Source organism: Neolamprologus brichardi, chromosome 2 (genome assembly GCF_056152115.1).
Source record: "Neolamprologus brichardi isolate AB-2024 chromosome 2, ASM5615211v1, whole genome shotgun sequence".
In the NCBI taxonomy this organism is placed as follows: Eukaryota; Metazoa; Chordata; class Actinopteri; order Cichliformes; family Cichlidae; genus Neolamprologus; species Neolamprologus brichardi.
The window spans coordinates 31,757,515-31,774,049 of record NC_142105.1 but is presented as its reverse complement, the minus strand read 5'-3'; the positions used below and the strand labels follow the sequence as shown (position 1 = coordinate 31,774,049).

Sequence of the window (16,535 nt, the reverse complement as noted above, 5' to 3'; positions counted from 1 at the left end):
GGAAAAGGAAACAAATTTTGCACAACTTCAAGACCAAGGCAATGGTTATCAACTTTAGCAGCACAGCTGACATCCCAGCTAGAAAATCCAAAGCAGCTGGAGCGATAAAGTACCCAGCTGATTTTATATGGAAGATAAAAAAGTGTTTTATGCTGCATAAATCCTCAAATATACACTGCCTTTGTTGTGTCTTCTATAGTGCAGAAGTCAGGTCTCTGCTTTGCGATAGATGAAAAGCTGAGCACGGGAAACAGGGTGTGCTACAGCAAATAAGAGTCTAGTGGAGGTATCCAAGAAATGTCTCTGATACTCAAGATAAAAAGAAACTCAGTTCTTAGAGGAAGGCTTGCAGTCTAAGCACGAAGTAATAGATGGTGAGGACAAACAGATTAAAACTCATCTTGCTTTTTCCCGAGGAAAAAAAGAGGTGATGATCTTTTTTTCTTTTTTGCACAGAACCACATGGGAAGCTGTTTTCATAAACAATTTGGGAAAACACATAGATTTTCAAATAATTTTGGGGGGTGATCCATGGTCTTATCAGGGCCCAGGTACAGAAAAGGAAAAACAAAGCACACTCTATGGTATCCCAAAAGGTTGATTCTGTTCATCTTGACGTAACGTGTTTGGTGGGAGAAACGTTTCGTCTCTGACTGACTGAAGAAGTCAGTCATCCAACCACAATGATTGAAACTAGCACCACTCTCCTGGATGACTGAACATGCATCAAGCCACACTCTATGGTAGTTTAAACGCTAGAGTTAGCATGTCAATAGATGATTCTTGTGGTGACTTTAAGGAAAATTTAGAGACAAAAAACATTTATGTACAGAAAATAATGCCCCGCTCAATACATGCTCATGGCTGCGGCAAAATTTGCTCTTTGCAGATAACACTGATTCATCCAGAGGAACTGTGATTTTATCACAAGCACGTAGCTTAAAACCTATAGGCATGCACTGTGATTGAAATCTCAGAAGAATCCAGCTACCTTATAAAGTAACATCTCTTAATCCTGATGTGTCAGTAGTGCTCGTGCATGAACTGTCACGCCTAGAAAGAGGTAACAAATATTCAGCACTGCAGGTTTGACTGTACTACACCAATATTTCAGACAGATTTCTTTATTACAAGAGATAAAATACCTTGAGACTTCCATGTTAAATTAATGAAGTAAACTGGTGACAGTAATGTTCAGCAAGACTTATATTCTATTGCAGGGGTGTCAGACTTGTTTTAGTGTGTACAGCCTTTTACAAAACAGCCTCAGTTTTATGGATTTAGTCATTCTAATATCAAAGAAACGCTACTGCTGTGAATCAATGAAGCACATTTGCATACTGTAGCTTCCCGGATTTACCACCTTACACACAATACAAAGCTATCCACAGTGTTGGGGAGTAACGGAATACATGTACCGCCGTTACGTATTTAAAATACAAAATATGAGTAACTGTATTCTGTTACAGTTACCGTTTAAAAAGGTGGTATTTAGAATATAGTTACTTTGTTGAAATAAATGGATTACACGGCGGTACTTCCCTGTTTCATATTGTGGCGGGTCAGGCCTGTTTGGGTTTTGTTTGACAGCTACGTTCTGTTGTTCCAGGTGGCAGCGTTACGGTTGCCATGGTTACAGGGTGACGCTCTCTCTCTGCGTGTTTCCTGGGTGAGAGAGGCCTTTTTGTTGTTGTTGTGCTAAGCTAATAGGCAGCTACGAGCTGTCTTCGAGCAAAAACGGGAGCTGGAAGCATGTAAATATAATAATAACCACTGCAGCCAAGAAGAGAGCCTGACGAGCCCAGTTGTAAGTAAGCTATTAAGACTCGACTGTATGCTGTGTTTGTGTTTTCCTCCAAAAACAATAAGTTCAGTTGGAGCAGCCTTTCAACGCCTCTCTCTGTCTCTCACTAGCAAAGTTGACCCAGACAACAAAGTAAAGCTAGTTTTCAGCTACAAGCCGACACAGAACCCACCGTATTAGTCAGAGGTCCCTTTACTACGGTTCGGAGCCGCGGACCTTCAGTAACAGTAATAAATCACAGCAATAGTACATTCATGTAGTTGTAAACAGCATGATAATATATTAAGTATCCAAAGTATTCAGAATATGTTACTCTCATTGAGTAACGTAACGTAATACGTTACAGAATACATTTTGGGGCATGTATTCTGTAATCTGTAATGGAATACATTTTAAAAGTAACCTTCCCAACACTGGCTATCCTGTTTGCCAGGTTTGACCATTTGGCCGACCCATTTCCATACCTTTGACAGTCCCGGTCTACAGCTCTGCTAGTAGCTCTGCGAGGCTGCACTCAAACTTACTGGTGCTTTGAGCTAATTGCTTGCATGCTAAAGTGCTGATTTTTAGATTGTGTCATATTTATGTTTCATGTCTAACATTTTCTCATATGCAGTAAATTTAAATTACAGCAGAGGCTGATAGTAAAATTAGGCTGTTGTTAGTTTGGCTGATGTTACGTCATAAACCATGTTAATGGTACGAGAGTGACTTGATGATGTGCTAAATGAAAAGTCAGGTCATCAGTGTGAACAAGAGAAACATGACCACACTTTATGGCAATCTATGCAATATTTGTCTAGGCCTATTATGCAAAACATAAACTATTAACAGCAAACCAACGTTAATGCTTAATTGAAACTTGAAAAAAAAAGTTATTATGCTGGTGACTCTCAGCCTAGTTGTTGAGATGTTGCTTGCTCCTAAGCCACGGCGCTACCTCGGCTAAGGATCCAAACAAAGAAAAGCAACATCAAAAGCTTCAGAATTAAAAATTTATGAAAAAGTTTTATGAAATATTTACCTTTACCTGCTCTTCATCTTCATTCTCTGTATGTGCTAATATTTCTTCTTGTATTTTTCCTTTTCGTTGTGCCGCAAAAGTCCCTGTTTTAGTTCCTTTGACCCTTGATCTTTATTACAAACTAAGAAATGCGAGTCTCAGCTGTTGGAATTTTATTAAAATTTTTCTCTGACTACAAACTGTTCCTCTAACTATTAGTGCATGTTTTTGTGCAGTGATCAGAGCGTGTGTGGGTCGAAGGACATCAGGCAGATGGCCTTTTCTTCCTGTTGGTGGTGAGCAGTGGGGGCTATGTAGGTGTAAGAAGGAATGTGCAAGGACAGAGACGTCTTTGACCAGGACCAAAGTTTCTGCTTATTAGTTCACACATCTCTCCCCATGCCTGCGCCTCTCTCCTTGCTTTCCTACTTCCAGTTCTCTTCCTGGATCTTTCTTTCATCCTTATCTGCATCCCAAACTTATCTCTGCACTCTCTATCATGCCAACCAACAGACTGGGTAAATAATGTCAGTGCTCGGTTACCCGTGGCGGCGGGTTTAACAACGTGCATCTGAGCCTTCATTTAGAACCACGCAGGAAGTCATATTATTCAGGTAGGCGCTGCACATTGTTAAAGAACTGCATTAATTGGCAAAGCTCCAGTAATGAAAGTAAATCCTTGTTATCTTATTGCTTCTCTGGGATATCTGAACTAAGTCTTGATTCCTTCAGATTAATATCAACACGTAGACGTGGTGTAGCAGCACAGTGGCTTTGATCCTCTCAAGCTTTATCTGCACAGTTGAACTGTCTTTTCTCCTTTGCTTTGTGAAATCCAGCAAAGCTTTGCGTGCTATCTTTTATCATCTTCAGCTCCTTTGATTTTGCATTCACATATTGTCTGGAAGTGTTATAACAGGTTGGCTCGGCTTGAGTGGTCAGAGAAAAAGAACAAAAGGCTGATATGCTGTCTGTACTGTTAACATAATTGGGGCAGTTTTTAAAGTGTTGAGATGTGATTGCTGTTGGAAACGGTCACGGAAAGAAAAAAGAGAGAGACGAGTGTTGTAGCCATAGCAGCAAGACGAATATTGTTTGTGTCACTCTGTGGCATGTCAGTGAAATCTCAGCTGGTTTTTCAGCATCTTAGGAAAACATGCAGTACATATGCTTGACTGAGCAACGCCACATCCAATCAAGGCCATAAATAATGCATGTTTAAAGCTTGACTCATGTTTTTGAAGTTTAAAGCGAGAGACAGAACCACCTAATGTCTTGCACTGTGGGCTGATACATGCCTGCCTAATGCAAATGTGCGCCTATGAGACTGAGATAACATAGATATTTGCATTAAATGACTTGTGTAGACATCGCTTATCTTTTGTTATCATTTATAATTTAATTTGCTGCAGAAAAAAAAACACGATAAACTAATAAAAATAATATGTAATACATTTTGTAAATAGAATATTCCAGGTGCAATGATGCATGACCTTGTGTCTTTATATGAAATCCTGGCAGCCGCATGAGAAAAAGCTGCAGAAGAGAGAACCGAGGTCCCCATCTGTCACTCAGTTTGTGCTTCACTCCTGAACCAAACCTCTCTCAGAGCTATCTTTCACCCTTGGGGTATTCCCTTGATGTCTGCAGTGGCGTGGTTGATGGCCGTCATTGTTCAACTCCATTTCACATTTTGACAAGGCAGCTTTTCAAGGCAAACAAACAACCATGTTTCTCTTCTGCAATGTGTTCTGTTTACTCATTTGCATTCATTTTTATTCGCAAATGGCTAAGTGGATCAAATCTGTTTTGTAGAATAGAAAGGCTTTATTATGTGTTCTTATTTTTAAAAGGTGTGCTGGAGATCCTAGTGGGGTCTTTGCAGTGCAAACACTATATGCAAAGTCACACGTGACCCCTGATTACCAGCAAAGGGAAAGAGACACTGAGCCAGGAGGGAGTGAGAGAGATGTGCCGGGTAGTGCTGATTCACACAAGTTTCACCTACACTAACGGGAGCTGTCTGAGGAAAGAAAAGGAAGGGGAGGAAGTGGAGAGATAACAGGAGACAGTAGTGAGGATGAGATGGTTATTATGATTCATATGAAATAGAAAAAAAAAACCTGCAGCCAATCTGAAGTTGGATGGTCTGCCGAACAGACTGGAAAGGTAGAGAGAAGAAAATATCTGCAGAGGATAGAAAGGAGAATAAATATGCAGGCAGAGGAGTGTAAGGATAAGGAGAGGAGATGAGTGGGCTGAAAGCAAGTCTATTCTTCCGTCTCACTGGGGAGTCATTCACTGAAATGTTGAAAGTGCAGCAAAAGTTCCTTCCTGGTTCATACTGGGCTCAATTAAGCTTGAAAGAGAAATGCTCTGCAACCCGGGATGCAACCACCAGGGGCTCCACCGCTGACCGCCACCTAAACCACAAGGCACTGGTCCTTGTGGCACATGGGGCCCGGCCAGGCGCAATTTGAAAGCGAAACATGGGGCCCCATGTGCCACAAGGACCAAGGCCAAGCTCCAGTCACCAGGTGTTTTCCCTTGAGCCTAGCTGAGGTAGATTAGGCATTTGGCTAGAAGGCCTTCTGGGCGCCTCCTGGGTGAGGTGTGTTGTGTATGTCTACCTAGAAGGAGGTCCCAGAGTAGACCCAGTACTGAGTTTAGCTTGGGATCACCTCAGTGTCCCCCCAGAAGTGGTCTGGGTATCTCTGCTTAGACTGCAGCCGCTGCAGCAGAGAGGAATGGGTAGACGCTCAAAAGGAAGCAACGATAAGGACTAACAAATAGTTTTTCTCTTTTTAAACATCTTAATTCTTTTGAATATTAATAATGATTATAAACCTTAAACAGCTGTCCTTGAATGAGGACAACTATTTAATATAAGCTGTTTAAACATAAGCTGCTTTCACACAAAAGAGCAGGAGAATAATTTCACAACACTGTCTGAGGTTATCCTTTCTCACAGTGCGAGGGAGTAGCCTGGCTAAAGTGTGCAGGAGGCAGGAGACAGGAGGCAGCCACTCACAAGACTATAACCTTGGTTTTTCTGACACCGATGCAATCAAACATTACATCGACCTTGTACTCTGGAGCTGGCAGGTTAATGTTAGAGACGACTGGATTGGACTTTTGTGTTCTCACGTGCATCTCTGCAGAATAATCTTTAGAAAAGGGTCACCGTGCAGTGAATATATGACATGGGACAGATTTATTGATTCTCTGAGTCTCTGCAATGTAGTAGAGGGATGAAACACCATTCTTTCAAAAGAAATTCCCTAATTTGGTGTTTTGATGGTAGTGTAAGAGAGCATCTGTCACAGGTGTTCGGCTGTGTTGAGAGTTGGTGACTGTGAAGGCCTTAGCATATGATTCATACCATTTTCACACTCATCAGACCATTCAGAGAACACTTGAGACCTGGGGATGCTCAAAGAGACCATTCCCATCAGGATAGAGATGTCTCATCACAGGATAAAGGTGATCACCCAGAAGAACTTTGTATTGACACGGCAATCCTTCTTTCCAAGCTTTCGAATAGACCCATCTTATCATCAACATCACGGGAGGTTCTGAGCTTAATTTCTTGATTTGTCTCTACTTTGTACACTTATATTTAGAGTAAAAGCATGCATTGACTTTTCCTTATAAAGTGAGATGGATAACCTTTGAAATTTCATGAATCATCCATAAAATATCAGAAAGTAATGGAATTACCAACTCCATTATTTCAAATGTCTTTGCTTGTCTGACAAACTTTTCCCCAAAAAGGGAAAATGAAACAAGCAAACAGTAACAACAAAAAAACAAAAAAATAATTAAAAAAAATAAATAAAATAAAATAATAATAATAATAATAATAATAATAATTAAATAAAATAAATAAATAAAAATAAATAAAAATAATAAGTAAAAAATAACAATAAATGATCAATTTATTTTTTTAAAATTTGTCAAACACAAGAACTAAAGCTCAATATAAATAAATGAATACAAGACCAAAGATTGGACCTGGCAGGTCAGCGTGTGTCGTCTGAAGTCTTTTATGTGTTGTTTTTACAGTCTTTACAGTCCCAGCTAGTTTCAAAAGTAGACATGGTGATAGCTTAATCTGTTTGAGTTGACCACTGAACCTTTAGCGGTTTAAGACTTATTTTGATAGGTGCATATTTGTGTGAGTACTGAGTGCAGTATTTTTGTCCCTTTGCTGCTTTAGATGGATGGCTGACTGCTCCAGTGAGTGTTAAAGGTTGGGTTCTCCTGTGGGGGAGATATGATCAACCAGTTTCTAAACAATCTGATAAGAGCCTTCTGACCAACACAGGGGAAGCTGCCGGTCATGGTGTGTGAGCGTGTATTTCTGTGTGTGTTATAAAGGCTGAGGGTGTAAGCTCAGATGCCCAGCTGCTGCAAAGGTAAAGGTTGTGAAATGAACACAAGAGACAGGAAGCCTCAGACAGCCCAGTGACCGAACACGAGATTTATCATGACCTGCGAACCTGGAAAAGCTTGTCCCGCTCCGAATGCCACTTATTACTCTGTGTGCGTATTTGTCCGTATGATAGGCCGTGTGTGCTTGTGTGTGTGGACTAACTCCTTGATATTTTCTCCCTCTAGCTCCATCAAGAGGATTGCACCTCTTCATATCTAGCCTTGAATACCCCCTCACTCTAAAAGTCTGTGAAAAAGAGGCTTTTTGTCTACGTTTGTTTCCGGAGTTTAATGGATTGGAATAATGGGATAAAACTGCTGGTGTCTCATGAATCAGGTTTTCTGTGTCACAGACCGGACAGGGTTATTACATACGGCCCCGATTTGTTGACCATGCTTTTTTTGTGTGTCGTGCTTCACATTTTGGGATATTGTTTATTAATGGTTACATAGTCCTTACTGCTTTTAACGATGATGCGCCCCCCCAACCCCCCAAGTTCTAGATTTTATGTGGTCGTGATTGATTAGCATGCAATTGCTGCTCGGCAGATAGTTTGACAAATCTGCTTTCAACAGTCGACATTTTTTTGCCTTGGATTCATTATTCACTTTCATGTTAAGAATTAATGTGTCGTGTCTTAAAAGTGACAAAACTCGGTGATTTTATTCCGATAGATTTTATTTTTTAAGACCGTCAAAAAATGGGTTTATAGCTTTAAAAACATGTTTTATAGGTTGCTGTGTCTGTATATATGGCTTTTATGTTTGTGAAACAGATCCAGGCTTGTCAGACACCAAAACATATCAGTTTAATATTGTGAAGAAAGAATTGAACGCATTGGAAAGCCATCACTGTAGCACCGAATCTTTTATCTTTTGTTTCTTTCTCAACTAATGTTGTGTCACAACATTAGTTGAGGTTTTTGTTTGTTTTTTACCTCAGGAGCAGAACACCATCTATCAGCAATCAATTCAAATTTGTCCAAACTGTAATACTCACCTGTGCGTGTCCTGCTGTGTGTGTGTTTTTAGCTGCGGGGCGGCCTTCGTGGCCGGGATGCCACTGTGTGCCATGCCAGTCCACAGTGGACGGTGAGGGGCAGGAGGAGGGCACCGAGTGTAGGAGACTGAGAGGGGGTGGCCCGAATCAAACGGGAGAAATGAACCTCTGCTGGAATGAGATCAAACGCAAATCGCACAATATCCGGTAAGTTGGCACTCACGCTGGTTTTCACAGAGGTCAAAGCCATTTGGAAAAGCCTGGAACCATCTGTATGGATGATTGTCTCAAAGAAGCATGCCGTATGTACCTGGGAACAGAGGCTGACTGCAGACTTTTTGGGTGAAATGAACCCGTCTTGATTGCTCGCAGTTGACATTCTCAGCTCTATGGTAACAAAATTGCTGATTGCCCTTCTGTATCTGCTAGTTTTTCTCAAAAGATATAAACATGCTTTTTTCAAGGCGCAGATGATTGTAAGCTGCATCCAATCAGCTTTTTTTTTTTATGGAACTGTTTCACCGTCATCACAGTCCAAACACATCTTGGCATGCTGAGATTCACTCAGTTTAACTTAATGTTTCTAAAGCCAGTTATTTCAATTGAAGCACCGATGGAAAGAACGAAAAAGGCAAAGCTTATTCCTGTCCTCTTTATAAGCACTTTAGAGATGCACAATGAAGTAATAATGTAATGTTGGAGTGGCTTTTGGCTTTACAACATCTATACATAGAATTTGTTTGTGCAGCATCTATTAACCCTTTAAAACCAGTCAGAGTGGGGACGCTCCGTTTTGCGTAACTATTTTAAATCCCGGTAGCTCTGCAACCACGTGAGCTAGCGCAATAATTTTTTTGCATATGAAACCGGAGGAGTTGTACTTACATCTTATGCCATCAGCTTGTCCTCGGTCACAGTTTCCTTCCACATATAGCTTTGAAAAAACTGCATAAAAAGCACTTGCAGCAACACAAACATAATATTCCAGAAACACGCTTTGCCGATCCGATCAGCTGTTCATAAAACTTCCTACATCCATCAGCACAAACTATCGCATGTCCGCCATGACCTGTCCGAAACCGGACGTGACGTCATTTCGCGGAAATGTAGTTTTTTACCATCAGGGCCTCATGAGCCTATACTGGTGTTTTTAAAAGTTATCTTTGACTTTATGACTTTCTGTGTTGTTTCTGGGATGCTTAGGACTCATATTGCACTGCTGGAAATAGTTTATTTTGATGCATATGCTGCTTTTTTGCATATTTGCATTATAATATTTATTTTCGTTTTTCCTGCAGTATATTAAAATTGGTGTATTTCAAAAATAAAACTATGAAGACACTCAAAATAAATTTCCTGTGGTAGGAAACTATTTTGTGCAGCTTTTTTGTATTTACAGTTTTGAGGGATAAGCCTCTTAAATTTCTCTAACTAGAAATATATGTTAAAAAAACAAAAACGATTTTAATTTTTTTTGTAGTTTATTGCACTTTTTTGCAATTTATGTAATTACTATGCACTTAATGCAGACATATTATTAAAATTTAGGCTGTAATGGTTGTATTGATGTATATCAACTTGAAATGCTCCCAAAAATGGCTCCACAACATGTAAAAATATAATATAACCTCTGGCGGACTTGGTTCTATGGTAGGTCTTAAAGGGTTAAATAAGCCAGAGTTTTAAAGTTGCACCCTTATTTATGCCTGTTGTCATTTTGTGGTTATATCCCTGTGGGGAAAACAACAAGTCCACATGCAGCCCGTCACACAGTAGCACCGGAGCTAATGTGATATCCATTTACACTGTTCTTTGCTTGTTTCCCATTTTCCACCTAATGATTCTTCATGTTGCTATTCACTGTGTTCAGGTAATTAAAAGCATTGTCTGATAATGTGCTGTCACACAATAATACATTTCAGTTCTCTTTCCAGTCAGCTTATTAATTATTCATATAATATAGGTTAATGCTGCCATTGCACAAGTTGTACTTGAAAGATGTGCCAGTGAAAAACAATTATGTTCATGTTATTCTTTGATGCTTAATTGGAAACTGTCCGGGCTTGCTGTATCATTTTTATTTCTTCAATTCAACTGGCATCCTGTTTAGACAATTGGCCCCTTAATTGCTTACTTGACCCTGATGTATCTAAGAAGGGGGAGGGGGGAGGTTAAGGAAGGATAGTTGTTAAATTGGGTAGGACAGTTTCCCCTGCAGTCCTGTGTAATGAGATCACTATGGATGGCCTGCAGTGGCTGTTTACATCCGAGCAACACTCTGACTTCATCAGGCTGAGGGAGGAAGAGAGGAATACAGGACGATGTCGATGCGGGGAGGAGGAGGAGAGAGATAGAGAACGGGTATTAAATCTTCACACGAGAGAGATGCTATGTAGGGAAATGGGAGTGGCAAGAGGGAAAGAATGAATGAATGAATGAGGTAGAGCTTTGCCGAAGAGCTGTCTAACCTTGAGGGGGAGTGCTGTCCAGATGAAACGCCTGACTGCGTTCAGTGCCAGCGGCTGGACAAGAGCAGACAACTGGCTTTATAATGGCCTGTCTGCCACTGATTGACAGGTGGTTGAGGCTTTGTTCTAATAAAGTCACGGGAGCTTCCTTCTTTTGTTTAAAGTCTCCTGCATTATCCTTTATAGTATACTGTACCTAGACTGAACTAATTTAAACTTTCCCTGTTGTACTGCAGTATTATTTTCTGAAGTCTGGCTAACAGCTCAGTGAGGCTGTAATTAAGCACTGTAGTGCTTTGAGTTAAGTGCTCTCAGTGACAAATGTGCACCTTTGCAGTTGAAGTAAGCAGGTGGAAGGTTAACAGGTTTTCCAAAGTAAGCATACTGGCCTTCCCTTCCTTCCATTGGAGAACATACATTTAAACAGTGTTGGGGAGTAACGGAATACATGTACCGCCGTTACGTATTTAAAATACAAAATATGAGTAACTGTATTCCGTTACAGTTACCGTTTAAAAAGGTGGTATTTAGAATACAGTTACTTTGTTGAAATAAATGGATTACACGGCGGTACTTCCCTGTTTCATATTGTGGCGGGTCAGGACTGTTTGGGTTTTGTTTGACAGCTACGTTCTGTTGTTCCAGGCGGCAGCGTTACGGTTGCCATGGTTACAGGGTGACGCTGTTGTTGTTGTGCTTGTCACTACCCGATCGGGTTTCCGGTACGGATCGGGTAGTGACACTGTGAAAAGGCTCTTGTCACTACCCGATCCGTACCGGAAACCCGATCGGTACCCCGCATGCGCGAAAGGTGTCTACTTCCGTTCGTAGCGTTTTACGATAGTTATGGGTCAGAGTATCTGTCAAAATGTTAAGAATAATAAGTATATTTTAAAATGTTTGCAATAATGAAGCATTTCAGTACAATGTAGACAAAAACAAAAAATAAAAAGATAGTTACGGATCAGAACTCCCCGATCCTTACTGCGCATGTGCAAAGTCGGACCGTACAAATCGGGTCTACCCGATCCGTACCGCGCATGTGCAGATGTTTTCTTCTTCTTCTGTTCGTTTAATGGCAGTTTACTCCCCAGTGTACGAGGATACTGCCACCTGCTGACCGAGCGAATGAATCCTGTTGTAAACTGAATTGGCGTCATTACAAACGTGTGTTAAATTTGATTTAGTGATAGTCGAGTGTGTTTATGCTTGTCTGTGTGGAGAGGATTGACTGGAATAGTGATGATGTCCGCTATCACTGTCAATTGTCAGTAAACACTTAATCTGGCTGCTGAATCTTCACGTGACACATTGCTAAGTCAATATTATTAACTCTGTAATTAGGCGCCATTCTTCTTATTTTACGGCGCTGTTGTTCAATCGGGGAACGCTCTCTGTTGAGGAGAAAAGCATGAATTTGTTTGTATACGGATTATCCATTGTTTAAATGTCCCGGTAGTCGAAAAGGAGGCAGAGCTGTTGAGAAATGCTAGGAGCTAACTGGGCGCTAACCGTATCATTCAAATATATTGAGTGTCGCAATGTTGGCAAAGAGAGGAAGTGACGTAAGATTTGCGCATGCGGGGTACCGATCGGGTTTCCGGTACGGATCGGGTAGTGACAGTGCTAAGGCTTAGCATTCTGCCTGTTAGCTTAGCAGCTAAGCTAACAGGCAGAATGCTACAGGCATAGCTCTAAAGAATGTAGCATCGTAGGCAGTGTAGTCCGTGCTGCAGGGAGAATGGACTGCCATACACGTTATGTGTCTGTGAGCGAGGGAGGAGAAAGTACGAGCTGTCATCGAGCAAAAACGGGAGCTGGAAGCATGTAAATATAATAATAACCACTGCAGCCAAGAAGAGAGCCTGACGAGCCCAGTTGTAAGTAAGCTATTAAGACTCGACTGTACACCGTGTTCGTGTTTTCCTCCAAAACAATAAGTTCTGTTGGAGCAGCCTTTCAACGCCTCTCTCTGTCTCTCGCAAGCAAAGTTGACCCAGACAACAAAGTAAAGCTAGTTTTCGGCTATGAGACCGACATGAACCCGCCATATTAGCCAGAGGTCCCTTTACTAAGGTTCGGAGCCGCGGACCTTCAGTAACAGTAATAAATCACAGCAATAGTACATTCATGTAGTTGTAAACAGCATGATAATATATTAAGTAATCCAAAGTATTCAGAATACGTTACTCTCATCGAGTAACGTAACGGAATACGTTACAGAATACATTTTGGGGCATGTATTCTGTAATCTGTAATGGAATACATTTTAAAAGTAACCTTCCCAACACTGCATTTAAACATGCCTAAAATGGCATATAGGCGCATTTCCACTAAAAGGAATGACAGAGTCTGTATTACGTGAGACTGTGTTTGTACAAACACAGCTGGCTTTTGAACAGGATGCTGGGATTTGAATCTCATCACAGATCAGGTTTCAGCTTAAATCATTTCCACTCACTGTGTGGTAAGGATTATGAAATGAATATGATTTTGATTAAAATACCTCTTTTTAAAACTTTGAGGGTGGTAGACAACTCTTTTCTTTCATCCATCTCTAAAGATGATACTGCCAGTACACATATTATTCTATTTTTATATTTCACACACAGCATCCATGTTGGCCAACTTGTTGATAACAGCTTGCGGTTACAACCTTTTTTTTGGAAGGGGGGTTATTTCTTGTGAATCACTGGATGTGTTGTGCTTCACTTTGCCTTCTTTTTATTGCTTTTCCTTTCGGGTATGTTCTTTTCCTTGTCTTCCTTTCTTTGTCTGTTTTCCCTCACTCTCATTAGCATTGCCTGTTTAGTTTTGTGTTCAGTTTCGTCCAGCTGCTCTCCTCGTCTTCTTTTCAGTCCATCCTTTTTGCTTGCCTATGTGCATCTCCGGTGCTCCTAGTTTTCTGTTTTGCTTTCCTTTGCAGCTTCTTCTGTGTTCATGGTATTTTAGGTTTTCATATTTGGATTTGTGTGCAATAACTAACCTTTTCTTCTGTGTTTGAGTCCCTGAACTTTGTGACACAGGAAAGTAAATTCGCTGCTTATAGAAATTGAAAATGGCATTGCTATCCAGGTATTTGAAGTGACGGTAGAGCTACTCGATAGACAGTAGATGACTTCAGTTTATTCTCGTCAAACCATTTAATACATTTTGAGATATTTTTGTTAGATCAAAGTCAACACCTGACCAACACAGACACCCTTACAGCGACGCCCCAAACTCCTGAGTAGACGGGGAAAAGCAGCTTTTCAAAATTTGCTGATTGCCCTGTAAGCTCAGAGAATTTAACAAATTAAGATAAGGAGTAAACAGTGTAACAAAATGCATTCTCTAACAGACGGCAGTGCCACTGTGGATTTATCAGCGTGACACAGTGTCGCTCAGCTAATTGGACTCAGTGCTGATAACAGAAGGTTAGGGGTTTGATCACTTTTTTGGCGTCTTACATAGAAAATTGGCGAAATCATTACACCATGAGCCACTCCACTCGCACTCACCCTCACCAGCTGTGTAGCATGTGCTATTGACTACAAAATAGCACTTTGATGCCTTTGGCAAAAGATGTAGACATGCTGTTTTTATTGCTTATATCAAGTTGTGGCTTAATGTCTTATGCAGCACTGAGATAATAGCCCCAAACAAGTGGACCACAGCATTGTATTGCACTGTGTCTATCATAATCACTGCTAACTGATTATGAATACATATATAAAAGAGACATTTATTACTCCAACCATATTGGTGAGACCATTCAGCCATCTGTAACTATTATATAAGAAAATACAGTATGAGAGTGTAGGAGGTTTCAGTGAATTTATGCTATTTTTCTCAGACTGGTTTATAAAGGGATCAGTTATTCTTATAGCTCTTTTGTAATTTATTAAGTGGACAATCCGAGAATTATCTTTGATTCCTTTTTCATTTCTCAGTTTGTGTCCATTCGACTGGATGCCTTATAATAAATTTGAAAAATCGAGAAAAGGGAGCTTATTTTGCCTTTTATTGAGCCATGATATCGCCGAATGAAGCATCTTTTAAAACTGTGAGAGAGAAATGCTAGGCTTGTGCAGCTGTCACATTCCATCTGTCTTTATAGTTGAACGATCCATTTCAAAGTGAAAATTAATCCAACTAATCCGTGTGTGTTTCTGAAGCTATTATGTCTGTTTGTGATGGTGCTTCTACAGCACTTTGAAAGAAATGGTAATAATGGGCATGTGTGTAATTGACTGGCTCTCCTTATATCTTATACTTTATCAGGGTTCTCAGAGGATGAATCTGACCGGCTTTTGGCTTTTACTCTATGCCACTATCCTGTTTATAGCTGTTAGTGAGTGCAGTTCTATTCAGTCCCATTAAACTTGGTTCAGACTATTTACAGACGATAAAATGGGTTGCTAGAATAGCTGTATACTTTGAATGATTGCTTTTTGTCTATTTAAAACCTCTTAGTCTTACTCATCTGCCCCACTGGCAACAAGTCCTCCAAGTAAACAATCTTATTAGTTTTTGTTCCTACCAGTGAGTGGAGTGTTTCCATTTAATAGAGTGTACACAGTTTACCTTAAAAGGCTGTTGAAATAGAGGTGGCACAAAACAACACCCAACTTCAATTCAATTCAATTTTATTTCTATAGCGCCAAATCACAACAAAAGTCGCCTCAAGGCGCTTCATAGATACAGAGAAAACCCCAACAATCATATGACTCCCTATGAGCAAGCACTTTGGCGACAGTGGGAAGGAAAAGCTCTCTTTTAACAGGAAGAAACCTCCGGCAGAACCAGGCTCAGGGAGGGGCGGGGCCATCTGCTGCGACCGGTTGGGGTGAGAGAAGGAAGACAGGATAAAGACATGCTGTGGAAGAGAGACAGAGATTAATAACAGATATGATTCAATACAGAGAGGTCTGTTAACACATAGTGAGTGAGAAAGGTGACTGGAAAGGAAAAACTCAATGCATCATGGGAATCTCCGGCAGCCTACATCTATTGCAGCATAACTAAGGGAGGATTCAGGGTCACCTGGTCCAGCCCTAACTATATGCTTTAGCAAAAAGGAAAGTTTGAAGCCTAATCTTAAAAGTAGAGATAGTGTCTGTCTCCCGAATCCAAACTGGAATCTGGTTCCACAGAAGAGGGGCCTGAAAACTGAAGGCTCTCCCTTTTGATTAGGTTTGAGTTTCATCTCACAGCCCTTGCTGTTCACGTATGTTTTCACTAATTGTTTGGATAAATTTAGACCTGAAATCCACTCGATTATCGGATTAAGGTTGGAGAAGTTGGAGAGTCAAAGAAACTGAATTGCTGGTTAAATCAAGATTGGATGTTGAACTGCTGACCTTATGAGAAAAGATAACGGGCTTATCAATCTTAGCCATGAACAGTGACAATTTCTAATGATCCTTTCAGAACAGGAACAAAATAACGTGTAATGTGACACGGCAATAAGAATCTCCTCAGCCGTGGCATTTATCAATTTAAATGTCATTAGGTGGCACATCAGCCTTTTTCCCTTATCAAGATTTTTGTAAAGAGTGAAAAAGATTCAGTTCATGGATTTAACAGTTTTGGAAAACAAAGCAAGCTTAACATTTAAATGTTCTGCCCATTTTATGTTTGCCTGATTTATTTGTTTGTGCAAAAGTCACTGGTTTAAATAGAATTATTTAACATGGCTTCTAGAAGCATCTTAACTATACCACATAACCCCTTCTGTAGAACCAGCTCCCAGTTTGGATTTGGGAGACAGACACCCTCTCTACTTAACATTAAAGGCTTAAAGTGTTCCTTTTTGATACAGCATATAGTTAAGGCCGGATCAGG

General features: G+C 40.5%; 1 protein-coding gene across 7 annotated transcripts in view; it reads left to right on the top strand.

Annotated features, from left to right (window-relative positions):
* The window catches only part of drp2 (dystrophin related protein 2), a 206,131-nt gene that overhangs the window by 106,340 nt on the left and 83,256 nt on the right, over nucleotides 1-16,535 (top strand). For 6 of the 7 annotated variants that reach the window (XM_087851288.1, XM_087851282.1, XM_087851258.1 and 3 more), the window contains one exon: nucleotides 8,274-8,448. In XM_087851288.1, coding sequence (XP_087707414.1) covers nucleotides 8,402-8,448 — 47 coding nt within the window. In that variant the 5' untranslated portion in view covers nucleotides 8,274-8,401. Of the gene's footprint in view, nucleotides 1-3,201; nucleotides 3,422-8,273; nucleotides 8,449-16,535 lie in introns of those variants that run through there. The other variant, XM_087851272.1, reaches the window with a different exon arrangement.